Consider the following 22,854-nt stretch of genomic DNA (forward strand, 5'->3'; position numbering starts at 1 on the left):
CAACTATTGAACTCATGGAAATGATGCAACATGCCCGCTTGCTATCGGAACTCCGGAGCAAGTCTGCTGCTAAGGGCACGCGGTCATAAAAACGTGCAAATCATTCCGCAGTGCCAAAGCCCCCATTTTTTGCTTACTCATTTTGGGCTCTCCCAAAAGTTTCAAACATTCAAGCCACCGCCACACAACCACACTCGCAATCTGGTGCCAAACGCGAAGATAATTCATTATCTTCGCCTCACCGCAGAACCCCAACGCACAAGCGTTCTCGCATATTCCGCTGTGGATTAGTTTTGGCGACTCTAATGCGTATGTTTGCGTGTGATGGTGCGCCGAATTTCGGCACCGTTTTCGGACTGTTATTGCTCGCTTCTTTCGCCGCGGTTGCGTCAGTCGCGAACAACTCGTTCCCGAAGAAGCGTGTGCGCATTGGTTTCGTTTGTGTTTTCGAAAATGTTCCTCCTGTGGGCGTTACCGCTCGCCCTGTATCTGTTCTATCGGTGGAGCATCGCGACGTACGATTACTTCGAGAAGCGCAACGTCCCGTACGTGAAACCGGTCCCATTTTCGGCCAAGTGTTGTCATTCTTCACCCAAGGAAGGCATGTCGTTGATGTGGCCTCGGAAGGCTACCGCATGTTCCCGAACACGCGCATCTCGGGCGTGTTTTCGCTGCGAACCCCGGCCTACCTGGTGCACGATCCAACGCTCTACAAGCAGATGGCAACGAAGGATTTCGACCACTTTACCGACCACGTGACCGATTTCCGCATCGAAACGGATCCCATCCTAGCGCGGTCGCTCTTCTTCACCAACGGTGCGCACTGGCGGCAGCATCGTTCGGGCCTAAGCCCTGCCTTTACCGGCAGCAAAATGCGCAGTATGTTTGGTCTGCTGTCCAAGAGTGCCGGTGACGCGATGGCCGCTTGTTGGTGTTTGCGGCCGGCAAACCATTCACCATGGAGCTGCGCGATCTGTACTCCCGCCTCGGCAACGATGTGATGACGTCGATCTCGTTCGGCGTGGAGGTAGACTCGCTGACCGATCGCTCGACAACGAGTTCTTCCTCAAGGGCAAACGGTTGGCGCAGATCGACGGGCTGCCGGGCTGAAGTTTCTGATGGCACCACCATCCCGCGGGTGTTTCACTTCTTCCGGCTGAGCGGCATGTACAAGGATGTGAACGATTTCTATACGGATGCGGTGGCGCGAAACATTCAGCTGCGCGAGACGAATCGCATTACCCGCCGGACTTTATCCACTTGTTGCTGCAGGCGCGCAAGAACACGCTTGGTGCGGAGAAGCACGAAGACGAGGCGCTGCAGGATGCTGGCTTTTCAACAGTGAAAGAGCACACGTTTGAGCAGAAGGGTGAAGGGAAGATGAGCTGGGCTGATATCGACATTGCCGGAGCGGCTGCTTCGTTCTTTTTCGGTGGCATCGAGACGACGACGACGCTGCTGTGCTTCACCAGCTACGAGCTGGCCGTAAACCCGGACATTCAGGAACGGCTGCGGGCGGAAATTGACGAACAGCGGGAGAGTTTGGCGGACGGTAGGACACCCACGTACGAGGTGCTGCAGAAGATGAAGTATCTGGACATGGTCGTGTCGGAGGCGCTGCGTCGCTGGACACCGTTGGGGCTTACCAATCGCAGTGCACGAAGAACTACACGTTTACCAATACGGACGGGACGCGCGTCACGATCGAGCGTGGTCAGAACATATCGATTCCGCTGAAGTACTTCCATCTGGATGAGAATTTCTACCCCGATCCGCTACGGTTTGATCCGGAGCGGTTTGCCGACCCGAACAACATCAACCAGGACGCGTACGTGCCGTTCGGCACCGGGCTGCGGAACTGTATTGGCTCCCGGTTGGCGCTAATGCAGGCGAAATGCATTCTGTTTTACATGCTATCGAACTTCATCATCAAGCCCGACACAAAACTGACCATCCCCATTGTGATCGATGAAACGTCGGCGGGGTTGAACGCGAAGCATGGCTTCTGGATGAACCTGGTCCCACGCAGCGCGTAAGCGAGCGTTTGCTAACTAACCCAGATTGTGATAAGATAAAGACGCAGTAATACGATAGGCAGAGATATCTGTGTATTTGTGCGATATTTGATTCCCTGTCCGTTTTTGGTGCTATCTTGGACGCCTAAGTCCTATTTTGGTCAATCAGTGAAATTTGTGTGATTAAGAGCTTTGGTTGAAATAAAGCCCTCACTTCGAACCTCGAACTCTAATGCGTGGTGTCTTCATTGCCCTCGTCTTTTCTTTCCCCGAGAAAGCTATTTTTAGAACACTTTCAAATTGTATTAAGCGTTCCCTTCCTTCCAACGCCCACAGAGAAATGGAAACCGTCCAAGGTGTCCCTGACCGATCTGTTCCGCGCGGTCCAGCTCGCCCTGGAGGCGGGTATGTATGAGCCGCGCACCCAGCTGAACGGTGCCGTCGTCATCCTGGACATGGAGGGACTGGCACTGTCCCAGATCATGCAGTTTACGCCCAAGTTTGCGGCGATGGCACTCGACTGGATACAGCAGTGTACCGCGATGCGCCTCAAGTCCGTCCACATCGTGAACAACTCGTATCTGTTCAATATGCTGTTTGCCATCTTCAAGCCATTCCTTTCGGAGAAGCTACGCAAGCGGGTAAGGACACAAATAAGAGACACTAATGATGTGTCTGAGATGTATGTTTATCAAACTGATTTCGGACCGTTGGATGCCTTTTTGCAGTTATTCTTCCACCAGAAGGACTGGAACTCGCTGATGTCGCACGTCGAGGCGAAGTGCTTGCGCCCCAAGTACGGCGGCACACTCGAGTGTCTCGAAACGGACGGTATGCTGCTCGGGGAGATGTTTGAGCTCTATCACAAAGAATATGAACGTAAGTGGAATCATCTAACAGCACTGTTATTGCTATTGTGATGCTCAATGTTCTCCCTTTTTCCAATTTTGTTTTTCAGTTGCCAACTCTTTCGGTTACCTTAAGAAACAGGATTAATGTGAACGTATACCCGAAGTTATTTCTTGAAAACGACTAGCAAGTAAACACTATAATTAAGCAGCAAGTAAACACTAGTAATTAAGCACAAAAAAGAGCACTCAGATTGTGATATCAAGCGATCGCATGACAATCCGGTACTTTGCGATTGGACCACGTCCAGTGCGACCCACTTTTGAAGGAGGGAATGTAAATGTAATAGTTTGTTGGGAGGGTTTTATCTTTTGTATTTTTTTTTCTTGTAAACGTAGTACGACGGTTAGGAGTGGAGTGGACCAAGCGCCATTTTAATAGCAGTGCAATATTCTAAGTCAATGATTAAATGCCAATAAAAGGACTGTTGAAAGGTGGATTGAATGTTGTTCGAGGTTCTTAATGTAGCCTGACTAAAAAGACGGGTTTGAGAGATAAAGCTGAGCTGACGGACTTTTTGACAAGGTCTTTTACGTAAATTTTCGATTAACCAGGGATTGGAGGCATTGGAAACTTCGCCAAAGCGCGATCAACTAAGCAAAAACGGTACTTTAAAACAGCACATCAAATGCAGCTTTCCTATTCATTATGAAGGATTAATTGGAATGCATTTGACCGGTGCTGCAAAATGTCATGAAAATCACATGATAGTCACCACCGAAATCAATGAACATATTCGTGGTAGGTTGATGTTCATTGCTGATGAAAGTGCGTCATGACATGCCGAACACGACATGCGAATACTTGAGTCCAACGCGATACTCTAACTGACAAGCTGAGCTTAATGCCGCCGCAAACATAATCATGCCAAATGCTACTGTTTCAGTCACCAACACTCATGACTGAAACGAAGCACAAATCAGATCACGTACACAATTGAGATGATCAGTGACGATACTCAAACAGTTGGAGAATCAATCACATGGTTGGTGTCATTTTGATTAGCACCCAACTCTTGGTCACCCACTTGGTCACGACATTTTTGTCGGCGATAATCACGACATTCTTGGAATATACTTGGCGCGTGGGCTCTGACAACAAAATGAACATGCTTTCTCCCTCTATCTGTTTTGATTATCTGTCGGGTCGAACAGAGCGAGAACATATGCTCATTTTGCTTCTTGAAACCACTCGCCCGCTCCGCACATCTCCGCAAATGGCTATCGGCCATGGCAAATGGATTGATCACCGACTGATAATGTCACGATCAAGTGACTGACCAAGAGTTAGTTACACACAATGTCACCAAGCATGTGATGGACGCAACAACTGTTCGAGTCTCACCTATGATCGTTACAATAGAGCTCGTGACGGTGATGTGATTTTATTTCAGTAGTAATTTGTAATAACTATGTCAGTGACATTTTACAAAATTGATCACAGTAAAAAAAAAAGTCCTGACAGTGTGACTGATCAAGCGTTGATTGCTAAAATATCGCGAAGCATGTATTGGACACACATTAAATGTTTGAGAATCACCTCTGATTATCACAAGTGAGTACGTGACGCTGACATGGATTTTATTCCAATGAGATTTTTTATGACATTGACAGTGACATTTTACAGCGCTGTCATTAGACACATAATTCCCAATGTTCAAATGTAGCTTTTTGGATTGAATTTGATGCTTGCAGGATTGAAGATCCTTGATCCAGTAAAGCCCTTGAAGTGTTTAATGAACGTTTAAATTATCACTAGCATTGTGCTGTGTTTTGTGCTTTCCAAGCCCTACTGCTTAGTTACAACTACTTATGTTCATAATAAGAGTGTTTAACTAAGATCACTATGCTGAATAGTGCGCAATAATGATTTTTATTGCTACGACTATCAGTGTTTTGGATCGTTAAAGGTGCACACCAAGAGATTCTTCAGCTAACTTGGAACATACAATAGCTGTTTTGGAACTTATAATGCATCGTTAAAGCAAGAAAGACGAGAAAAACGTAAGCGACAATAATCATTCTAAACCGAAACTGCAACCAAATTCCCCACAAATTGCAACCAATCTAACTTTTCCTACAATGCTCTTCTATTCTGGGTGTTGCTCTACCACCACAACTCTGGGGGGCGCGATTTTAGCGTCCTCTCTGGCCCCAACCATTAGAATATTGTCCGGTAAACACAAACACACACACACACATTTGCAGCTACACCGCGAAAGCGACTTGAGCGTCGAAAAGCATCATCAACACCAAACCATACTGGGTGTGTTTGTCAATCTTGCAAACATTGGCGCTGCTTATCTTGCAAACATCACCACTACACCCGTCAACAGTTACATCATACAGGCCTACTCCTCCTCCTGCTTCGATCATATGGTTCCGGATGGTGGCGTCGCACAATCTCACTGCCCTTCCCGAAAAGCCCCACGAACAGCCACTCATTGCCACCTAACGCACCGCTCAAAGCGTTTCAAATTCGTTCCACCAATTCGACCAGCTTTTATGCCCCCTACCCCCCACCCCAGATTGGCCGCACGATCAATTACTGCACCCGACAGCTTCCTATCGCTCTGTGGCTGTGTGGGCAACCACCACACGGCGATAGCCAGCCGGCAATTGCAGGCAGATTCTTCCCCCGCTGCTTCCAAAATTTGCCTGTTTTTTCGTTGGTTCGATCAATCTGCTCTAACGCGAATGTAGTGGTTTCAGGCAAACGCGCGCGCTCGCGCACACACAAGACCGCGAGACCGGGGAACGACGACGACAACCGCGACCTTTGCCGGCAGTCGCGTACAAGATCAGTCGCGAGTTTGTTTCCGGCGCGAGTGGGAGCACGAGCGCGCGCGCGCTCTCGTTCTCACCGTTTTTGTGCGTGTAGTGTGGGGCGGCCCCTAGGCCCGGTCAAACCTAGGTCTCTGGGTTCAGAATGTTTCTGTTCTGGGCGTTGCCGCTCGCCCTGTACCTGCTCTATCGGTGGAGCATCGCGACGTACGATTACTTCGAGAAGCGCTACGTCCCGTACGTGAAACCGGTCCCATTTTTCGGCCAAGTGTGGTCGTTCTTCACCCAGGAAAAGCATGCCGTTGATGTGGCCTCGGAAGGCTACCGCATGTTCCCGAACACGCGCATCTCGGGCGTGTTTACGCTGCGAACCCCGGCCTACCTGGTGCACGATCCCGCCCTGTTCAAGGAGATGGCGATTAAAGATTTCGACCACTTTACCGACCACGTGACGCAGCTGTCGCTCGAGCACGATCCACTGCTGGCCCGCTCGCTCTTCTTCACCAACGGAGCCCGCTGGCGGCACCATCGGTCCGGTCTGAGCCCTGCCTTTACCGGCAGCAAAATACGCAACATGTTCGTGCTGCTGTCCAAGAGTGCCGGCGATGCGATGCAGCGGCTGGTGGTGTTTGCCCGCGGCAAACCGTTCGCGATGGAGCTGCGCGATCTGTACTCCAAGCTGGGCAACGATGCGATGACATCGATCTCGTTCGGCGTGGACGTGGACTCGCTGACCGATCCCGACAACGAGTTCTTCCTCAAGGGCAAACGGTTGGCGCAGATCGACGGGCTGCCGGGGCTGAAGCTGCTAATGACAACGATCCTGCCGGGGTTGTTCAAGTTCCTGCGGCTCGGTGTGCTGTACAAGGATGTGAACGAGTTCTACCTGGAAGCCGTCTCGACCAACATTCGCTACCGCGAGAGGAACCTCATCAAGCGGCCCGACTTTATCCATCTGCTGCTGCAGGCCCGCGGAACGAGCTCAACTCGGAGCAAACGGAGGACGATGCGCTCGAGAGTGCCGGGTTTTCGACCGCCGAAACGCACACGGTGGAGCAGCGCGGTGCCACGGGCGAGACGCTCCAGTGGCACGATGTGGACATTACGGCAGCGGCCGCATCGTTCTTCTTCGGTGGCATCGAGACGACGACCACGGTGCTGTGCTTCACCAGCTACGAGCTGGCCGTAAACCCGGACATTCAGGATCGGCTGCGGGCGGAGATTGATAGTGCGCGCGACGAGTTGATTGATGGTGCGACGCCGACGTACGAGATCTTGCAGAAGATGAAATACCTCGACATGGTCGTGTCGGAGACGCTACGGCGGTGGACGCCATTCGGTCTGACGAATCGCCGCTGCACCAAAGACTACACGTTTACCAACACGGACGGGACGCGCGTCACCATCGAAAAGGGACTCAATGTGTCGATCCCGCTGAAATCGTTCCATCTGGATGAGAAGTTTTTCCCCGATCCGTTACGGTTTGATCCGGAGCGGTTTGCCGACCCGAACAACATCTACCAGGACGCGTACGTGCCGTTCGGGACCGGGCTGCGGAACTGTATCGGGTCGCGGTTGGCGCTGATGCAGGCCAAGTGCTTCCTGTTTTACATGCTGTCGAACTTCATCATCCAACCCGGCAGCAAACTGACCATTCCGCTCGTGCTGGATGAAACGTCGGCGGGTTGAACGCGAAGCATGGCTTCTGGATGAACCTGGTTCCGCGCTAGCCGGCGAGCCCTTGCCCGTACCATAGGGCGATAAGATAACGAGCATACCGTTTATTATTACCCGGAAGATATGTGGAACGATTGCGATAGAAATGGCTGAATGTGTATGTGAGTGTGGTTGTGATGGAAATGGAGTGTTACTCCAGAAGTCTCATAAACAGTGTCATCAGCGTGCTTTATGTTCCTTTTTTAACGTACAAAACTGTAACCGACAATCGGCTTGCGAGATGAATAAAGATCGTTTAAACCGAACATTATCCTGTTTATTATAAAAAATCACCTGTTCCAGCAACGAGTTTCAGCGGCACGAATACATCCAAGCGATGCGTAAATAAAGCACAGCCATAATAGCGTTAGACTGGAGTGGTTTGTAGAGCTAAAAATAGAACCGCTTTTATCGATGCGAAACGGCACGCACACAAAACATCTTCTCCCAACCTTTGATGGCGTTGATTTTGACCGAGGTCATACACATGATGGATAATGGTGTCGTGGCGTAGGATGCTTCGCTTTTTTCGTCATTGTGGGTAACAGAATACTGGACGATTAGAAAAATAGTTATTTAAAATTGGTAAGAAATTAATGGAGAAACACAGATGATTTCGTTCAAAAGGGTTTTAGAACTTTGCAACCAAGAATTTGGCAACCAAGTCCAAATTCTCACTTACACGACGGAACAACATTAAAAAATACGTCACTGTCCCGTTCAAAACGGCACATCTGGTCAGCAAACGGCGGCACCACACGTGCTCTGTCGAAAAAATGCGCCATTTTTAACGGTCCCGGGGTGGAAATTTCAAATTTTGCGGAAATTTTCAAATTTTGTTGTTATTGTTGGAAACGGACCGTTACGAGGGAAATATTTCAGCACAACGAAACATTTCATATTTCTTACTTCGCTAGTGTCCGCTGGGTGGCGCTAGGAGCAATCTGCAATTTCGAAGCAAAAAAACTTTAAATGACTCGTTTTTTGTTATTTTTCTTCTGATTCTCTGATTCTTCTTGAAAGATCCTTGAAGAACTGGCATTATCAATAAAGATTCTTTACATCTCACTTTCAAATAGGCAGACCTTGCGCTCTTAAAACAATCGAGCAACGAGCTCGCTCGAAGCTTACTCACCCGATCGACTCGTCAACTTTCCGACTGCCCTCAAAATAATGATGTATTAGAAAAAAGAAACACATTACCAAATGTTCCTCTACATCAACCCGTTCGATGTGATGCTGTCCCGTGAACCAACCCAATCCACGTACTCCACGTATGCAGCAAATTGATAAATTGTACCCCGTTTGGTTCTTTCGTTTCACTTTTTGTGATCTATTCGCTTGGCGCTGGAGCGCTCCGGATCGCCACTTGTTGCGGGAGCTAGTAGCTAGTCCACTCCACAGCTATTCCCGCATCTTGATGCCCCAACCCGGTGATTTAGCTACCTTCGAGAAAAGGGAGAAACGATCCGTTTTGGAGAACAAGAAAACCGTCTCAAACGCGCTCCGCAATGTCCCGGAACCGACAGGCGCCTCGGCCACATTAAGGACCTACGGAAGGTGGTGATGATCACGGGGCTCTGTGCCTGTGTGTGTGCATTTATATTCCTCTGCTTTCTATCTTTCTTCCCTATTCGACTTGCCACTTGCGAGCAACGCCCATGTGACCAATTGGCGCATAGAGAGTTCTGTATTCTAATAAATTATTCTTCCCGCTTCATCAACCAAAAAAAAAATGGAATAGAAATAGAAGAGCCAGAATAACATCATGCCGTAGCAGTTGATTAACCTCTCTGGCCACTGGCGAAGCCAGATCGAAGGGTGCAGGCAAAAGGCAGCCAACACACATCGTGCTTCTCCTATTCATCACTCTAATCCGTTCAAATGGAAAGAACGAATGATGGAAAGGAAGAAGAAGAAGAAAAAACAACAACCCCGGGAGAAACTCATCGTTTTTTTTTTTAAAAGGAACTCAACTCCCTGTGAGCTCCCGACGAGGGCGCACCGCAGGTTCATTGCATTCTTCACCAGGTCGCGGGATTGCACGCAATCGAAGGGAGATTAATTGATTTTCTAGTTCACGGATCCGATTTTACTATCCCCCATCCGTCACCTTTATCGCGCATGACCACCACTTCTCTCGCACACCACGTTTTCACCTTACCACGATCGCGGGCTCCCGATTCCGTTCCGAGTTCGCGCTACCGGAATCGATCGATCGTCACCGAGCGATTCCGCTCACGTTCGACTTGTAAATTAAATGTTTGAAATTGCATTACGGTCACCCCGATCGGACTCGCCTCACCGTCCCGGGGCCCCCCGGTGGTTGCACAAATGCACACACGCACACACGCTCCGGCCATGTGGCGTCACGTTCGCGCGCCCGGTCAGCCTCAGTGGATTCGCTTTGATTTGTCACATTGCGCAAAAGGCGTTTTCCATTTCTTTCCGCGCGTTCCGCTGCATGCTGTCGTTCTTGTGGCGTTGCGAACGACGATCACTGTGCAGCGTGTTCATCATAACGTACACAAAATTGGTGTACACAAACGGGCCACAAAAACACGGCACCGACATACCAATACCCTTTTTCTCTTTGCATATTTATTTGTCTAATTGGTCTTGTCGTCGCCCAACCGTGGGGAAAGATATTGAGCAGAAATTTATTCATATCTTATCCGCCCTTCTACCCAACATTTAGCTCGTCCATCGTAAGAGTTCTTCCACGAAGAGGTACCAGAGGGTTGGAGGTAACATTTGATTGGTATGCGCAGAACTTATTTGATTTCGATGTCCATTCTCTCCGAGGGGATGGGGGAGGGAGGCGGACAAAGCCACAACATTTCATATTCCATGCTCGTGCCGTGGTGCCATCCACAGCGCGTCAACTCTTCGTCAGCTGCAAGTTCTGTTGAATTCTCTCTCTCTCTATCTCTTCCCCGTTTTCTGTTTGTTTATCTGCTGTGACACTTTTGCCATCACACATTGGCGGGGGGTGAATCGATCTTCATCCCCCCTTGCCGACATTACAAAATGTCGATTTTGCGCTGCGCTTTCGAGCGGTGGACAAGGATTTATGGGAATTGAATAACCATTTGTGAGGAGCTGATGGGATGGGAAGCGAAAGGAACGATATTCTAGGTTTGTGCCAGAAGGTGCCAGGATGGTGGGTTTATGTAATGTTTGCTGGCTGCCCTGCCCTAGCCTAGAGAAAAAGGACAGAGGGCTTAAAATGCTGTTTTTTATTAAGACATTTTGGAAGAATTTAGATTGATAGAAGTGTTCGCAGGTTTTGAGCAGGGTTTCTTGCTTTGCTTACAATTTTGTTGAGCTCTATTTAAGCTTTGGTAGAATATATAGATTTTCAATGTTTTTTTTAATGACTATAGAAAAAAAAAAACAACTAAAACAGATGCACAACTAGAACAGAGTTTTTGAAAGTAAACTTCCCATGAATAGTGGTTATTTAAGATTTCTTGTAATACTGTTGAAATTCCTTCGTATAACTAACCTTTATAAAGAACTTTAACCAAGACCAAATGTAAAACAAACAAACATTCTAAATAAAATCAACGGATAACCGAGACTACCCGGTATAAGCTTGCAAAGAAGTATTAAGAATGAAGCCAATAGGCTCAAAGTCTCTATAAAAACAAAACAAAACCAAACATAGAAACTTGCTATAATACAGGGTTTTGAATAATAAAAGGGTTAATAATAATCGAATAATTAACCGAATTCGAATAATAGACGAATAATAAAATAGTTCAATCACTCAGGGGCATGGTACATGTCGGTAGGGGAATGTTGCAAGCATACTGTGGAAGATTCAATCACATATATTAGAGCGTTGCAATCGACAAGGGAACTTTTGCAAGCATACTGTGGAGCTGTCGTCAGACTGTGGGCGCCGGTGTAAAAAGGTTCGAATTGGTACCCATGAGGTTTTCTTAAAAACATCATTTGGGGTTGTTTTCGTGTGGCATTCAGCTGTTCGCATGATAAACTGAATATATCCTCCAGTGGAGCCATAATTAAACATGATACATTAGTAAAATTAACGAAAATACTTTGGGGTATTTACAGCGGCACCCACAGTCTGGCACACAGTATGCTTGCAAAATTCCCCTGGTCGATTGCAACATTCTCCTATATGATTAGTGCAGACATGAGTGTAGGCATGTTTTTTTTTAATCTATCTTCCATGTTGATCAATTTCTCCTCAGTTTTCCCGACAAAATTGTTGAAGTAGATCTTTCGCATCATGACCGGGTCACTTAAATGTCCTAAAATGATTGCTTCGGATTTTGGCGCTATGGCCTGAACAACGAATCCAGTGGACGCGCTTTAGCGCTTCCTTGCAAGTGTTTTCATGTTTCCCAGATTTGGGAATTTTCACTATTTTTTTTACTATTTGGCCGATTGCAGTTGACCTACCTGGCCAATCTAGCGCCTAGGGTTGTCACGCTTCTGAATCAAGTTGCTTCACTTTTTGGCCATCATGGTTAGAGTTCGACTGATAAAGCTTTCGAATTTTATCTTCTGACACATGATTTTACTATAATTGAGAGTGCAATTAACATTTCCTCAGTGCGGTGAAGAAACCCCATAAAAAAAAATCACCTTTTTGTTCTTTTTCTTATACAATAATTATCAATTTTGATGCTAAAACATTCGTCACAAATCATTGGAAAGAACCATCTCTTCATACACCTAAAGTAAATCAATCTCCCAATAGAACATGTTTGAATTACCAAAGCCAACCCCTGCCCTGTCCGAACCGTTCTCATTTGCATCCAGCGCGAGTCCAGTCCGCGATCGGGTCGTTTTGGTCGATTGATATTTTCCTTCCTTTCCGATACATGATTGGTTTTGTTAATTATCCCTGTGCAGTGTGATCACCTGCGAGAGAACAGAGCGATTCTTTCTTCTTCTTCTGCTACTCGGAACCGTGACACTTTTTGGACGTTTTTTTTTTTGCTGTGTGTCCCTCCAACCGCGAAAAGAACCACCATCGATCGAAGACAAATAAGCAGCGACAGGCACCACACCACATTTGCATACGCACTGTGTGTTATGAGATTTGGTTTCCGTTCGCGGAATAATAACAACCTTTGTATATGGTGATTTTGGCTCCAAACCGAAGCACAGCACACAGGACATAAAATATATACAGATATTTTGTAGATTTATTTTGCTGCGAGTGCAACGACCTGATGGGGCTGATGGGACAGTTCTGAGAAGTGACGATAGCACTACAAGCAGGAACTTCATCAGCCTCAGCACCGGGTTGGGTGGAAAAGGGAAATAGAATGCTCTTTAATGTTTAATTCCCATTGCATCAATCAAATTGCACCCCCACCCCCGGCATGGTTCGACACGCATTCCATCACATACCAGTGATCTAGCCCGCACATAAACAGTACCCCCCTCCCATCCCACTCCCTCTAAGACAAAAGGATTACTGAAACCCCGACCCGAACCACTGACGCAAGCCCGTCAGTCACTTCCTGCGCTCGCTCGCACATTCTCGAGTGAAAATTCCCATCGGCCCACAAATTCCCAGAAACTGTTTTTCTCCCCCACACCGGCCGCATCGGGATTGAAAGAAACTTTTGTATGCAATCCCTGTCACTTCCTGTCCCAGACCGCGCGGGATCCAGTCCAAGTCCGAGCGGGTTTGGCCAGTCGATCAGCAGGTGTGTACGATGAATAATATTCTACGCTGATGCGTACGCCGCCGGACAATTGCGCCATACCGTTGTGCCCGAGTGGGCCGCAGTGCTAGGCGTGCGTGTGCCGCAGTGTTTTATGGCTGTTTTTTCCGCTTGCTTTTCTTTTTTCTTGTCAAAGGCTCAACCTTCTCTTGCGGCGTTGGGATGAGAAAGTTAAATAGAAGCGACCCTGGCGTCAGTGGCAATAGTTCGGTACATGGTGGAGGGAAAGGACGATGAGCATGGGATTCTAAGTCCACCAAAGGCCAATGCTATGCAAATATTCACATAACGTCGCGCAAAAGCGGCTAGCGGCACCGATTGTTTTTCGCATCGTTTCGCGCTTTCTAAGACGGCAATGAACTCTGGATCGGAGGGGGGTGCACAAAAGAATGGTGTAATGGTGTTAGGTGTAGCGAAACACAGAGTAAGGGATGTTTTGTTGAAGAAAAAGATAATTTTCAAAAGAATAAGCTAAATTTGTCAAGTAAGATTATTTATGTTTTGAAGTAGTTAACATTAAACATATCCTTAGTTGAAATTAGAACTAGTTTAACAAATATAACAGCACAACCAAACGCCTTATTTTATGTAATACGTAGCACATAGTGCCCATATTAAAGTTCTAAATTATCATTTTATTATTTTAATATATTAATAACAATGCAACTTTAAAAAAAATGTGGAAAACGCTACAGAAAAGCTAAAAACGAGTAAAAATATAAGGCAAATCTAATTATTTAGTGTATTTTGCAGAATAAAAAAAAGTTAAATATAGAGAACTTGAAGAAATAATCAGTAAAACACAGCAATTAAACGGTAAAAGAATAGAACAACTGAATAAATGTGCCAAATATATAAAACATGTATGAAATGACACAGGCACACTAAAGAAAAGGCAAAAAAACACGAGATGATAATAATATTAATCGAACAAATATTTAAATTTATTTAGAAATTCATAAAAAGGAAAATTGAAAAACACATATCAAGAGAGCAGCAGCAGCAGTAATACACTGTAACAATTCAATGTTTGTTACACTTTAAAACATCAGCAAGTGATAAATCAATTAAAAAAGGCATTTACTTGTGTACTGCACTGCGCTCGTCGAAAGGCACAGCAAAACAATCCCCAAATACACATGTACCCGATCGCGCATATCCGCCAAAAATCTTCACGATGGCACTTCAAACATTTTGAAGAGTTCTTCCCACCCCGCTCCCACCGAGAGAAATGGGCGGTCCCAGCCTACCCAGGCAACCGATACCTTTTGCGTGGATGATTATCTTGTTCGGTATATTTGTTTTAAAATTTATAGTGTTTATTTCGGAACTTGCTCGCGGCGGACCCGTCGCTCTCGCACCGCGTATTTATTTATCCCTCGCATGCCAATATACGCCCGTGTGTGCCCGCGTGTGCCTGGGTCGCTCTTTGGGCCTACCCGCAGATATTAAAGTATACATACACGACCGAGCGGGGGTTGTGGAAGTGACGAGCGACCGCGAAAGGAACACAAACATTGCACACGCACTCACACCATCCATGAGGAGGTCTTTCCCCCGGGGGTGGCCACCGCCAGCCCGCGCACACACACACACACACACACGCGCGTCTCAAGAATGTGTCGGGAAAAGGTTTGTTCAATTTCCCGTATTCAGCATATGTGCGTGTGCACAGGGGGTTTTATTCTTCGGGCCACCACTCACACTCAGCCCGTCCTGCCATCATATGTTGCGATCGGCGCGATCGTTATGAGTCTGCCGTCTTCTCCATTGCCCTCCTTACCTATCCTTTCCTGCTCGGAAGGGCACACAACAAATAAGAAAGAAAAAACCTTATTTTTCACAAAGCAAAGTTTTTCCTAACACCGTAACCTTTACGGTTCTTTCTATGCAACTTGTGTGTGTGTTTCTGTTTTTTCTTTTGGTTTGCTGTCGTTTTCAACCACTTCTCAAATTACCAACCCGTAATGTAAACAGCCCGTGAAAGTGACGGAGGAAGTGAACGGGTGCACATGTGTGCCGTGCCCCGGTCGCTGGTGCCGATCGTGCCCGACGCTGCAGCCGATGCAGCATCACAGTGGATCGCTTTGTTCGCCGTCGCCTTCGAATCGGCGGATCCCGTCCACGGGTCTCGATTAACGAAACTCGAGGCTCCGTATGCAGGTTCATTCTAAACGCGGGACCTTTAGGGCTATAACCACTTCCAGACGCGAGACATTGCTGTGAAGCATGTGCGGGAATGATTGGAGACTTTGAAGAGAGAGAAAAAAAAGCAATTACACAAAAAGGCAAACCCCAGCTGAACCAAGCTGCAGTAGCATCGATAAGCGAAGCAATGATATTATTATTAAAAGCAAATATGTTCCCTTTTCTTTCGGTTCGCGCTCGGTAGATGTGTGCATTTGAAGAGCTGTCTAAATTATGATATGCATTATTGTTGGCTCCCGGTTGTGTTGGATCGATATTTTGTTGGATAAATAGAGGGGCTTGGGGACGAATTTTGTGTCTGTAGATTGATTTTAAACTGGATCATGTTTGCACTTCACCGTTTCCTCATCGAACGCAACATTGACATGTAAATACTGATGTTTGTTGTTATTCGAATTAGAAGATATTGGAGAGGGATCACCCTGAGACAGCAGCTTACAAGCTAATGAAGAACTAGTTGCTGATGCTGATGGTGCTTCATTCCATGTATTCAACTAGAGCCATCGTATCATCGTAGAGTCTACTCTAGTCCAAGTCCATCTCACAACCGATTTAACCTTACTCCTTACATCACCACAAATTAATACTTATCTCAAAACAACTTTGTTGGCCATTCGTTAAACGAATCCAACAAGCTATACTATCAACGATCTTTCACTATCCTCAGCTTCAATCTAATCATAACCATATCGTAGACACAAAAATCTTCCAGACTAAACCAACCATCGGATGTTTATGTTTTTTTTAACTCATTTTTTTCTCCCAAATATCTTTCCCTCCCAGGCCAACGTATAACGCAACCGCATCCTGTCCACGGGGCCAGGTCAACCGGAAACCCTGCACGGGAAACACCTCCAACAAGCGCAACAAACTAGCGACCCGCGGAACTCTCCCCAACCACCCGATTGCACACAGTGGCCACACGCTTGACGCACGTTTTAACTTTTCGGGATGTTCCCTTTGAAATACTCGCCCGAGGTTCGGATCGCTAGGCACACGTGTCCCAACCAAATCGGACAAATTGAAAATCCGTTGCACCTCTCGCACCAGACAACACCCCAAAAACACACAGATGGGATATGATCGCGTGATCCTCGTAGATCACATTACCCTGCCACGCTGCGCATTCGTACTGCGCGGGGGTTATGATTTTTATACTTCAAAACATTCATCATTCATTTTTCCGGCAATCTGATATGGGATCCCGCTTTTCCCGCACTAATACATGCAGTTAGCACGGCTGACGCGTTTCCCATAACAGCCATGCCTCATTTCCTCAGCATCGTCGCAGCAGGGCAGGGCGACGGCAAGCGTGCATGATTTATGAGCGCTGCGCCATTACGTATGGTGTTTTCCGGTTTTCAGAAGAAAAAAAAACTTTGAGGACATAACTTTGCTGGGGGTGGTTTGGAATAGTTTATTGCTTTATGAATACGGACGCACACAAACACAGCGATACGACGGGCGAAGCAAGTGTCATCGGAGATCAAGTGTCTCGTACTGCTAAACAAAGTTGAAAAAAGGGGTTTTGGAAGATTACGTTAAGATTGAAACGATCTTCCTCCCTGGTTGCGCTGGTGCAATTTGTCACACATTGAGCAGTTTACGACCCCTTAGCGCTTAATGTTTAAGTCCAATTTTTACATCCACCACCTACCCGAGACCGCGCCAGCAAAGAAAGGCTTCCCTTGTTAGTCGGTATTAATTACCCACGGAAGGTATTTATGATGGCGATCATCTCGGCAAGGCAACATGGTAGGGTTTGCGATCGTACAGTTTTGGGGTTTTGATTATTAAGTCTCACAATCACACAACGCAGTTCCTAGTCCTTACTGTGTTTTTCTTATTACTACCAAAGATACAACACCAAACTAATGAGCAGGAAACCCCTACAATGGACAGACCAAGATCGGATCGTCTGCCACTTGAAAACGTCTTTGCTGGGGATCTTCATACTGATGCGCTCTGTCAACGGGTCACAGTGCGTTGATTGCATTTGCTCGAATAACCACCATCCTCCACACACACATCTGGCTTGAATTTGGAGCCATTTAGCCCTCCACAGTGGCTTCCGTACGTACTGGGATCGGCGAAGGGATGTAAGCAACCCTCCCAAGAGAAGTTCAGAATAAAGCAATAACAGGCATAACACATACACCGCAGACATTAACCGCCAGAAAAATTTGACCCTTCCGATACGATGATCCATTCCTTCCTGTGTGTGAGGATGAAAATATGATCATGATTGTGGCATCTCTGATGCAGCTGCACCCCCAAGAGGAGACGACATATTTTCACGAAGCCTTGCAACGGCAGCGGCGGCGACGACTGCAGTGGCGGTCTGATTTTGGCGATCGTTCTCGATCATAACGCAGCCAACCAATGTGGAGGTCACAAACGAAGCCTTTTCCGCTGCACCGGTTCGCAGGGTTGGGAGAATGCTGCAAAAAATCATGCTGCTTCATCCGGTTCTGAGGTCATAATTAACTCCTGTCTCATCCCGCAGGTAACTTTAACCCCAAAGCGGTGTATTACGGGATCGATACAGCGTTTTATGGATCGAATAACACACAGTGATAGCACAGGAATTTGGCCTAACCTCAGTCGGGGTTTAGATGAAAACGGAGCGACAGAACTGACATCACTGATCACCAGAGGATCGGATCCGGTGGTCTTGGTTAGCTTTTTGTTTTGGGCTGTCGTGTTTGTGTGTACGTCACCGCATTAACACGATACGTGAAGCACTAGAAAGGATTCGGCGCGTACGCTGCTGGAAGCACAGTTGGTAGCACTTTCGGCTGCACAACACCAGACATATTGCTCCTCAGCAAACCTTCCATGGCTTCTGTTGGAGTGTTTGCTTCTTGCTCCAAACGGATCGAAGACAGCAAAACATCTGGTTTAGCTGGCTACCGGGACCTCGAGTTAACGGATTTATCGGGTATTAAAAGCTTGTTTTACAAATTGTAGAACAAAAAAAGCGCCGGGACTAGATCAACCGTGTTACCCGATCTTCGAGAATCCAATTTTCCCATTCATGCGTGTTTCTGGAAGGTATGAGATTTTCAAAATAATAATAAAAAAATACTCTAGACATGTACCGTTTGAAGAACGCACATCCCCACACACAGGGAACACACAGGGCGAGATTGCTTGAGCTAACCTTGAAACACTTCACAGCTTCCCGGTACTGCTCGCCCCGGGATCACCTTTCGATAATCTTCACGTACTTAATTGAGGTCTCGAATTGACCACCGCGGGAGTTCCAAATTAAGAGAGTGAAAGAAAAAAACACACACTCACTCACCATCCTGTTTGTAAACATCTGACACTCATCCATTGTACGGTAATCAACACAAAGAGTGAGATTCTAGACATCGTGCGCTCTTCACAACCGAACAGAAATGGAAAACAAAACGTACGAGCTTAAATTTCGCATCCTTACTCGAGTGTGCATTAATTCCACACACACACACACACACACACACACACACACACACACACACACACTCGCATGAAATTGGATGCACTGGACTTGCATCGCTTTCGCCGCTTGGATGAAATCTGATTTTTTGGCTATCGGCTCTCAAGATATTCGTTTCCGCCTTTCAATCAGATCCAATCTTTCCAATCTTGCACTCGCAGTTCCCGGAAGGTTGCAGTGGCAAGAACGTCTGCTGAAATAGAATCCACGGCACAGGGGCACTTCAGGAAGGACAGAAAAGAAAGGAAGAAAAACGTACTAGGAGAAATTGCAACACTTCACTCGCAGCAACGAAAAAAAACAACGACAGTTAGTAAAAAAACACGGTACACGGTCAAGAAAGTGTCCCGATGTCCACCGGCACCGAAAGGGCATCGAGTACCTGGCATCGGGCATGACAAATGACACCGAGCGATAAATCAGACGCACCTCCTGCTCGAGCCGACACCTCCGAAAGGAAAGCTTCGAAACTGATTTTATGAACTTCCTTCCCATTGTTTCCCAGTGAATGGAGTTTCAATAGAACCTAGAATTACCCGCCACGGGAGTGGAAAAAAATGTAAAAGAAAGAAACAATCTCAAATCCATTAAAAAATCAATGTGACAATAAATGGCTTTTGGAAATAGACCTGGGACATTGCTGCGTGCTACAAAAACCTCCGTTCGTAAGCATTTACAGTCCCGGGTACTGTGACGAAATTTGACAATTGAAGTTGAAAGACCGAGCCACATAAACACCGACAGGATGTACTCGATCATGCTTTATAAGGAAAAAGGACATTGAAGGCACTAAAAAAGCCCTGTAAAAACACATCCTCTGGAGAGTTTGTGTTACAACAATTAAGTAGAAACTTGCTACAATCTATCCCCTCAGCAGAGCGGTTTGATCCTTGGGTAGGAAAAGAGTTTGTGCTGACAGCTCCCAGAAGAGTTTCCAGAAGGTATTGCATCACATCTCTCTCTCTTCCTTGAACACACATTTTCCAATTTCAACAATGTTTCTGACTTCCACAAAACCACTCAAATGTCACCAAACAGCACGAACTCGCTTGGCGGAGAAAAAGAATACAACACTTACATCCTTTCACGAGTGATCTCCCATGATCATTAATTACTAGAAAGTCTTCAAAGGAAGTGTCGCTAAGGTTTCAGTCCTTCGTTCGGTATCCTAGGCTTCCACTGTCGACAGGAAATGGGTTCGGGTTTTTTTTTTGTGTGTGCCGAAAGTCTTCTCGGTTCGATTTCGGTCTGACCGTTGGGCTGGCCCAGTTGGAAACCATTTGCCAAAGAGCAGACACCAGACCAGACAGCAACAGAAAAAAACCATCTCGAAGTGGAGTCAAATTTCTTTCTGCCTTCACCCATTGCACCATCCATGTCCTTCGTTTGCATGCACACCCAAGAAAAAAAGGAAGTGTGTTGCATTTTTCTGGCCCGGGTTTGCGTGTTACCGATCCCGATGATGCCGACCGAGATAGCCGGCGCTCTTATGTTTCTCATAATTTTCATGTTTCCCCTTCTGCGCTCTCTCTCTCTCTCTCTCTCTCTCTCTCTCTCTCTCTCTCTCTCACTTGACTTGATCATCCCAGTCCTACAAGCCCAATATGTAAATCACCATTCAAGTGTTTGTGTGTTTGTTGCGTACATTGGGAGTTTGAAACCGAAACCGAAACACTTTGCCGCCGTTCCGAAACGAAATGTTCAACAACCATCACCATCATCGCTCACCATCGCCGGTACGGGTACGGTGGATTGGGATGAAGCTTGCTGGAAATTATCACAATAATAACAAGCGAACTAATAAGCTGAACTAAGCGCTCGATCCCCTGTTACCTCGCGCCGAGCCCAAAATGATGATGGATGAAGCGGTTTCAAACGATCGAACAGGGTTCTGACGTTGGAGGAGGGGAGGAGCAGATGAGCGTGGTTCGATGTTCGGGACCAGCGTCTAAAGAGTGTCTAAGTGGGAGATAATGCCACATTTCCTGGCTGCTCCGTTCCGTTCAGGATTCTAAATCACTTCCAAGCGCTTCAAGTGGAAAGTGTGAAGAAAAATGTTCGTGGGAAAAACGGTTTTGTGGAGTTGAGTTTGTTGATGCGAGTTGTTTTTGGAATGATCTTGATCATGTACAACAGCTGAACCTAAAATATAAGGTTGAATTTAAAGCTATGATCCTATTTCTTTCAATGTTCCTTGTATCCTGTAACGCAGGGCCAGCAATCTCTTTCTCCTTCAGTGTGTTATCCTTTTTTATTTACAAACCTTCTAACAAGATCCCTCCATCACTGCTCCACTTTCCACACAACTTTAATTGAAACCGCTATTAACCACAACCTTCATCAACGTCCGTTCAACTCGCTCTTCTCCCCGAATACGGTTAATTAAAAACATCTCCCATATGCGCGCTCCACATTCATTATTAACCACAATCACAAATAAGTGCAGCAAAGCGATTTAAACCATTTAAGCTAAACCAGCGCCCGACGGCGAAGAGCCAACCCAAAAGCGAGAGAGCCCTAATCGGGTACAAATTTTACTGTTTGCGTCAATTAAACGACCGTCGTAGTTTGTCGCTTCGATCAACGCGTGTTTTTTGTCTGCATGCAGTCGTTGTGTTGTAAGGTTGTTTTCTTCACTGCAGCTGCACAAATCCAATCCACTGAATTAATGCCTGCCTCCCTCTCTTTTCGTTCCGGATGAGGCGACCCCGAGGGGAGTTTCTGCTTTCGTGCCGCCGAATGGGCAATTGAAGTGCGTTTCTAATCGGTTCCGATAGGCTACAGTGAAAGTGAATTAAGACAAATTTATGCATCTGGGCCAGTGTGCAATTGGTGGTGTTTTTTTTCCTCCACTAAAACACATAATTTGTCTACACAATTGATCAGCCAGGGTGTAACACGGTCAGAGATTAAGAATAGCGCGCAGTAAAATACCAAAATATTTTGACAAAGACCACCACACAAAAGAGTGTGCGGAAGGAGGACATGGACATTTTGTAACCGATCCAATAGGGAAGGCTTCCCTTTCGGTCGCCTTTGTTCGCAATGCGCCACTGCCTGTTGACCACCGACGATGCTACGCTTATCAAATGTCATCACCAAGATACAATATACATACATACGCAAAGATGGCGGATATTTGAAATTTGATTTTCCCAATTTCACACCACCCTGTTGCAAAAAAAGAACGTTCCCCAACAACACACAGTCTGTCCCGTAGCAAACATATGACATTCGATGCGACACCGATCACGATCGCTCCAGCATCGGCCCATATGCTGCACCAAACAGGCGGGTGGATATGAAGGGATGTTGACCACTCCTCGACTGTGGTGTCAGTTTGGGTGGTTGGTGGGTTTTACAATTTTATGAAAGCGTCAACACAGTCCCATCAGCCCCCGGGGGGATAGAATGAGAACAAAAACCAGCACCCAAAAGAAAAGCCATAAAGTTGGTTGAAAAATTGCACTACCGTTCGGATCGAGTTTCATACGGTGATGGAATGTTTGACTTTGGTCGCCCCCCTTTCAGCCACTCGAAGAAGGGGGAGGGCAGCGAAAAAATGTGTTCACTGTTCTCCGTCGGCTCTGGCTTGAACTCTCAGTCTTCCAATATTCTCTTCCCTTTTTTGTGTTCGATGCGCTGCGCCATCAACAGTTTTCCCACGGGTGTCTCCTGGCCTAAACGGGGTGGTATTAACGGGTTCGGTCCAAAGATTGGCAGCAGTTTGTCCTGACAGTTTGAAGTTTTATTCGGGAGGAAGCTCTAGCATAGGGTGTCACATCGGCGACCTTCATGGGGACGAGCTTTATTGAGACGAGAAGACCCGATCAAGTGATCATGCGCGAACGAATGGCGGCGTGCTCAAATCGATCAGTGCCATTTGGGTAAACAACGTCCGCAGGGTGGCAGTTGTTATCGGTGGCAGTTTGTTTTGTCAGAAACACACACCGCAAAACCAAACCGCTTAACATGGCATACAGGACGAATTGCAACACTACATTTGCTTGGAAACAATTCTGTAT

At 46.6% G+C, this 22,854-nt stretch overlaps 1 protein-coding gene and 1 pseudogene across 1 annotated transcript; both read left to right on the top strand.

Moving 5' to 3' along the window:
* Window positions 1-319: 319 nt before the first annotated feature.
* On the top strand, window positions 320-7,694 carry LOC121603052 (annotated as a pseudogene).
* LOC121603053 (alpha-tocopherol transfer protein-like) lies at window positions 2,038-3,363 on the top strand. The gene is made up of 3 exons (XM_041931788.1): window positions 2,038-2,656; window positions 2,744-2,894; window positions 2,974-3,363. The coding sequence occupies exons 1-3, from the start codon at window positions 2,423-2,425 to the stop codon at window positions 3,009-3,011; spliced, it is 423 nt and encodes a 140-aa protein (XP_041787722.1). The 5' UTR covers window positions 2,038-2,422; the 3' UTR covers window positions 3,012-3,363.
* Window positions 7,695-22,854: the final 15,160 nt, after the last annotated feature.

The sequence above is a fragment of the Anopheles merus genome, unplaced genomic scaffold (assembly GCF_017562075.2).
Source record: "Anopheles merus strain MAF unplaced genomic scaffold, AmerM5.1 LNR4000795, whole genome shotgun sequence".
NCBI lineage: Eukaryota > Metazoa > Arthropoda > Insecta > Diptera > Culicidae > Anopheles > Anopheles merus.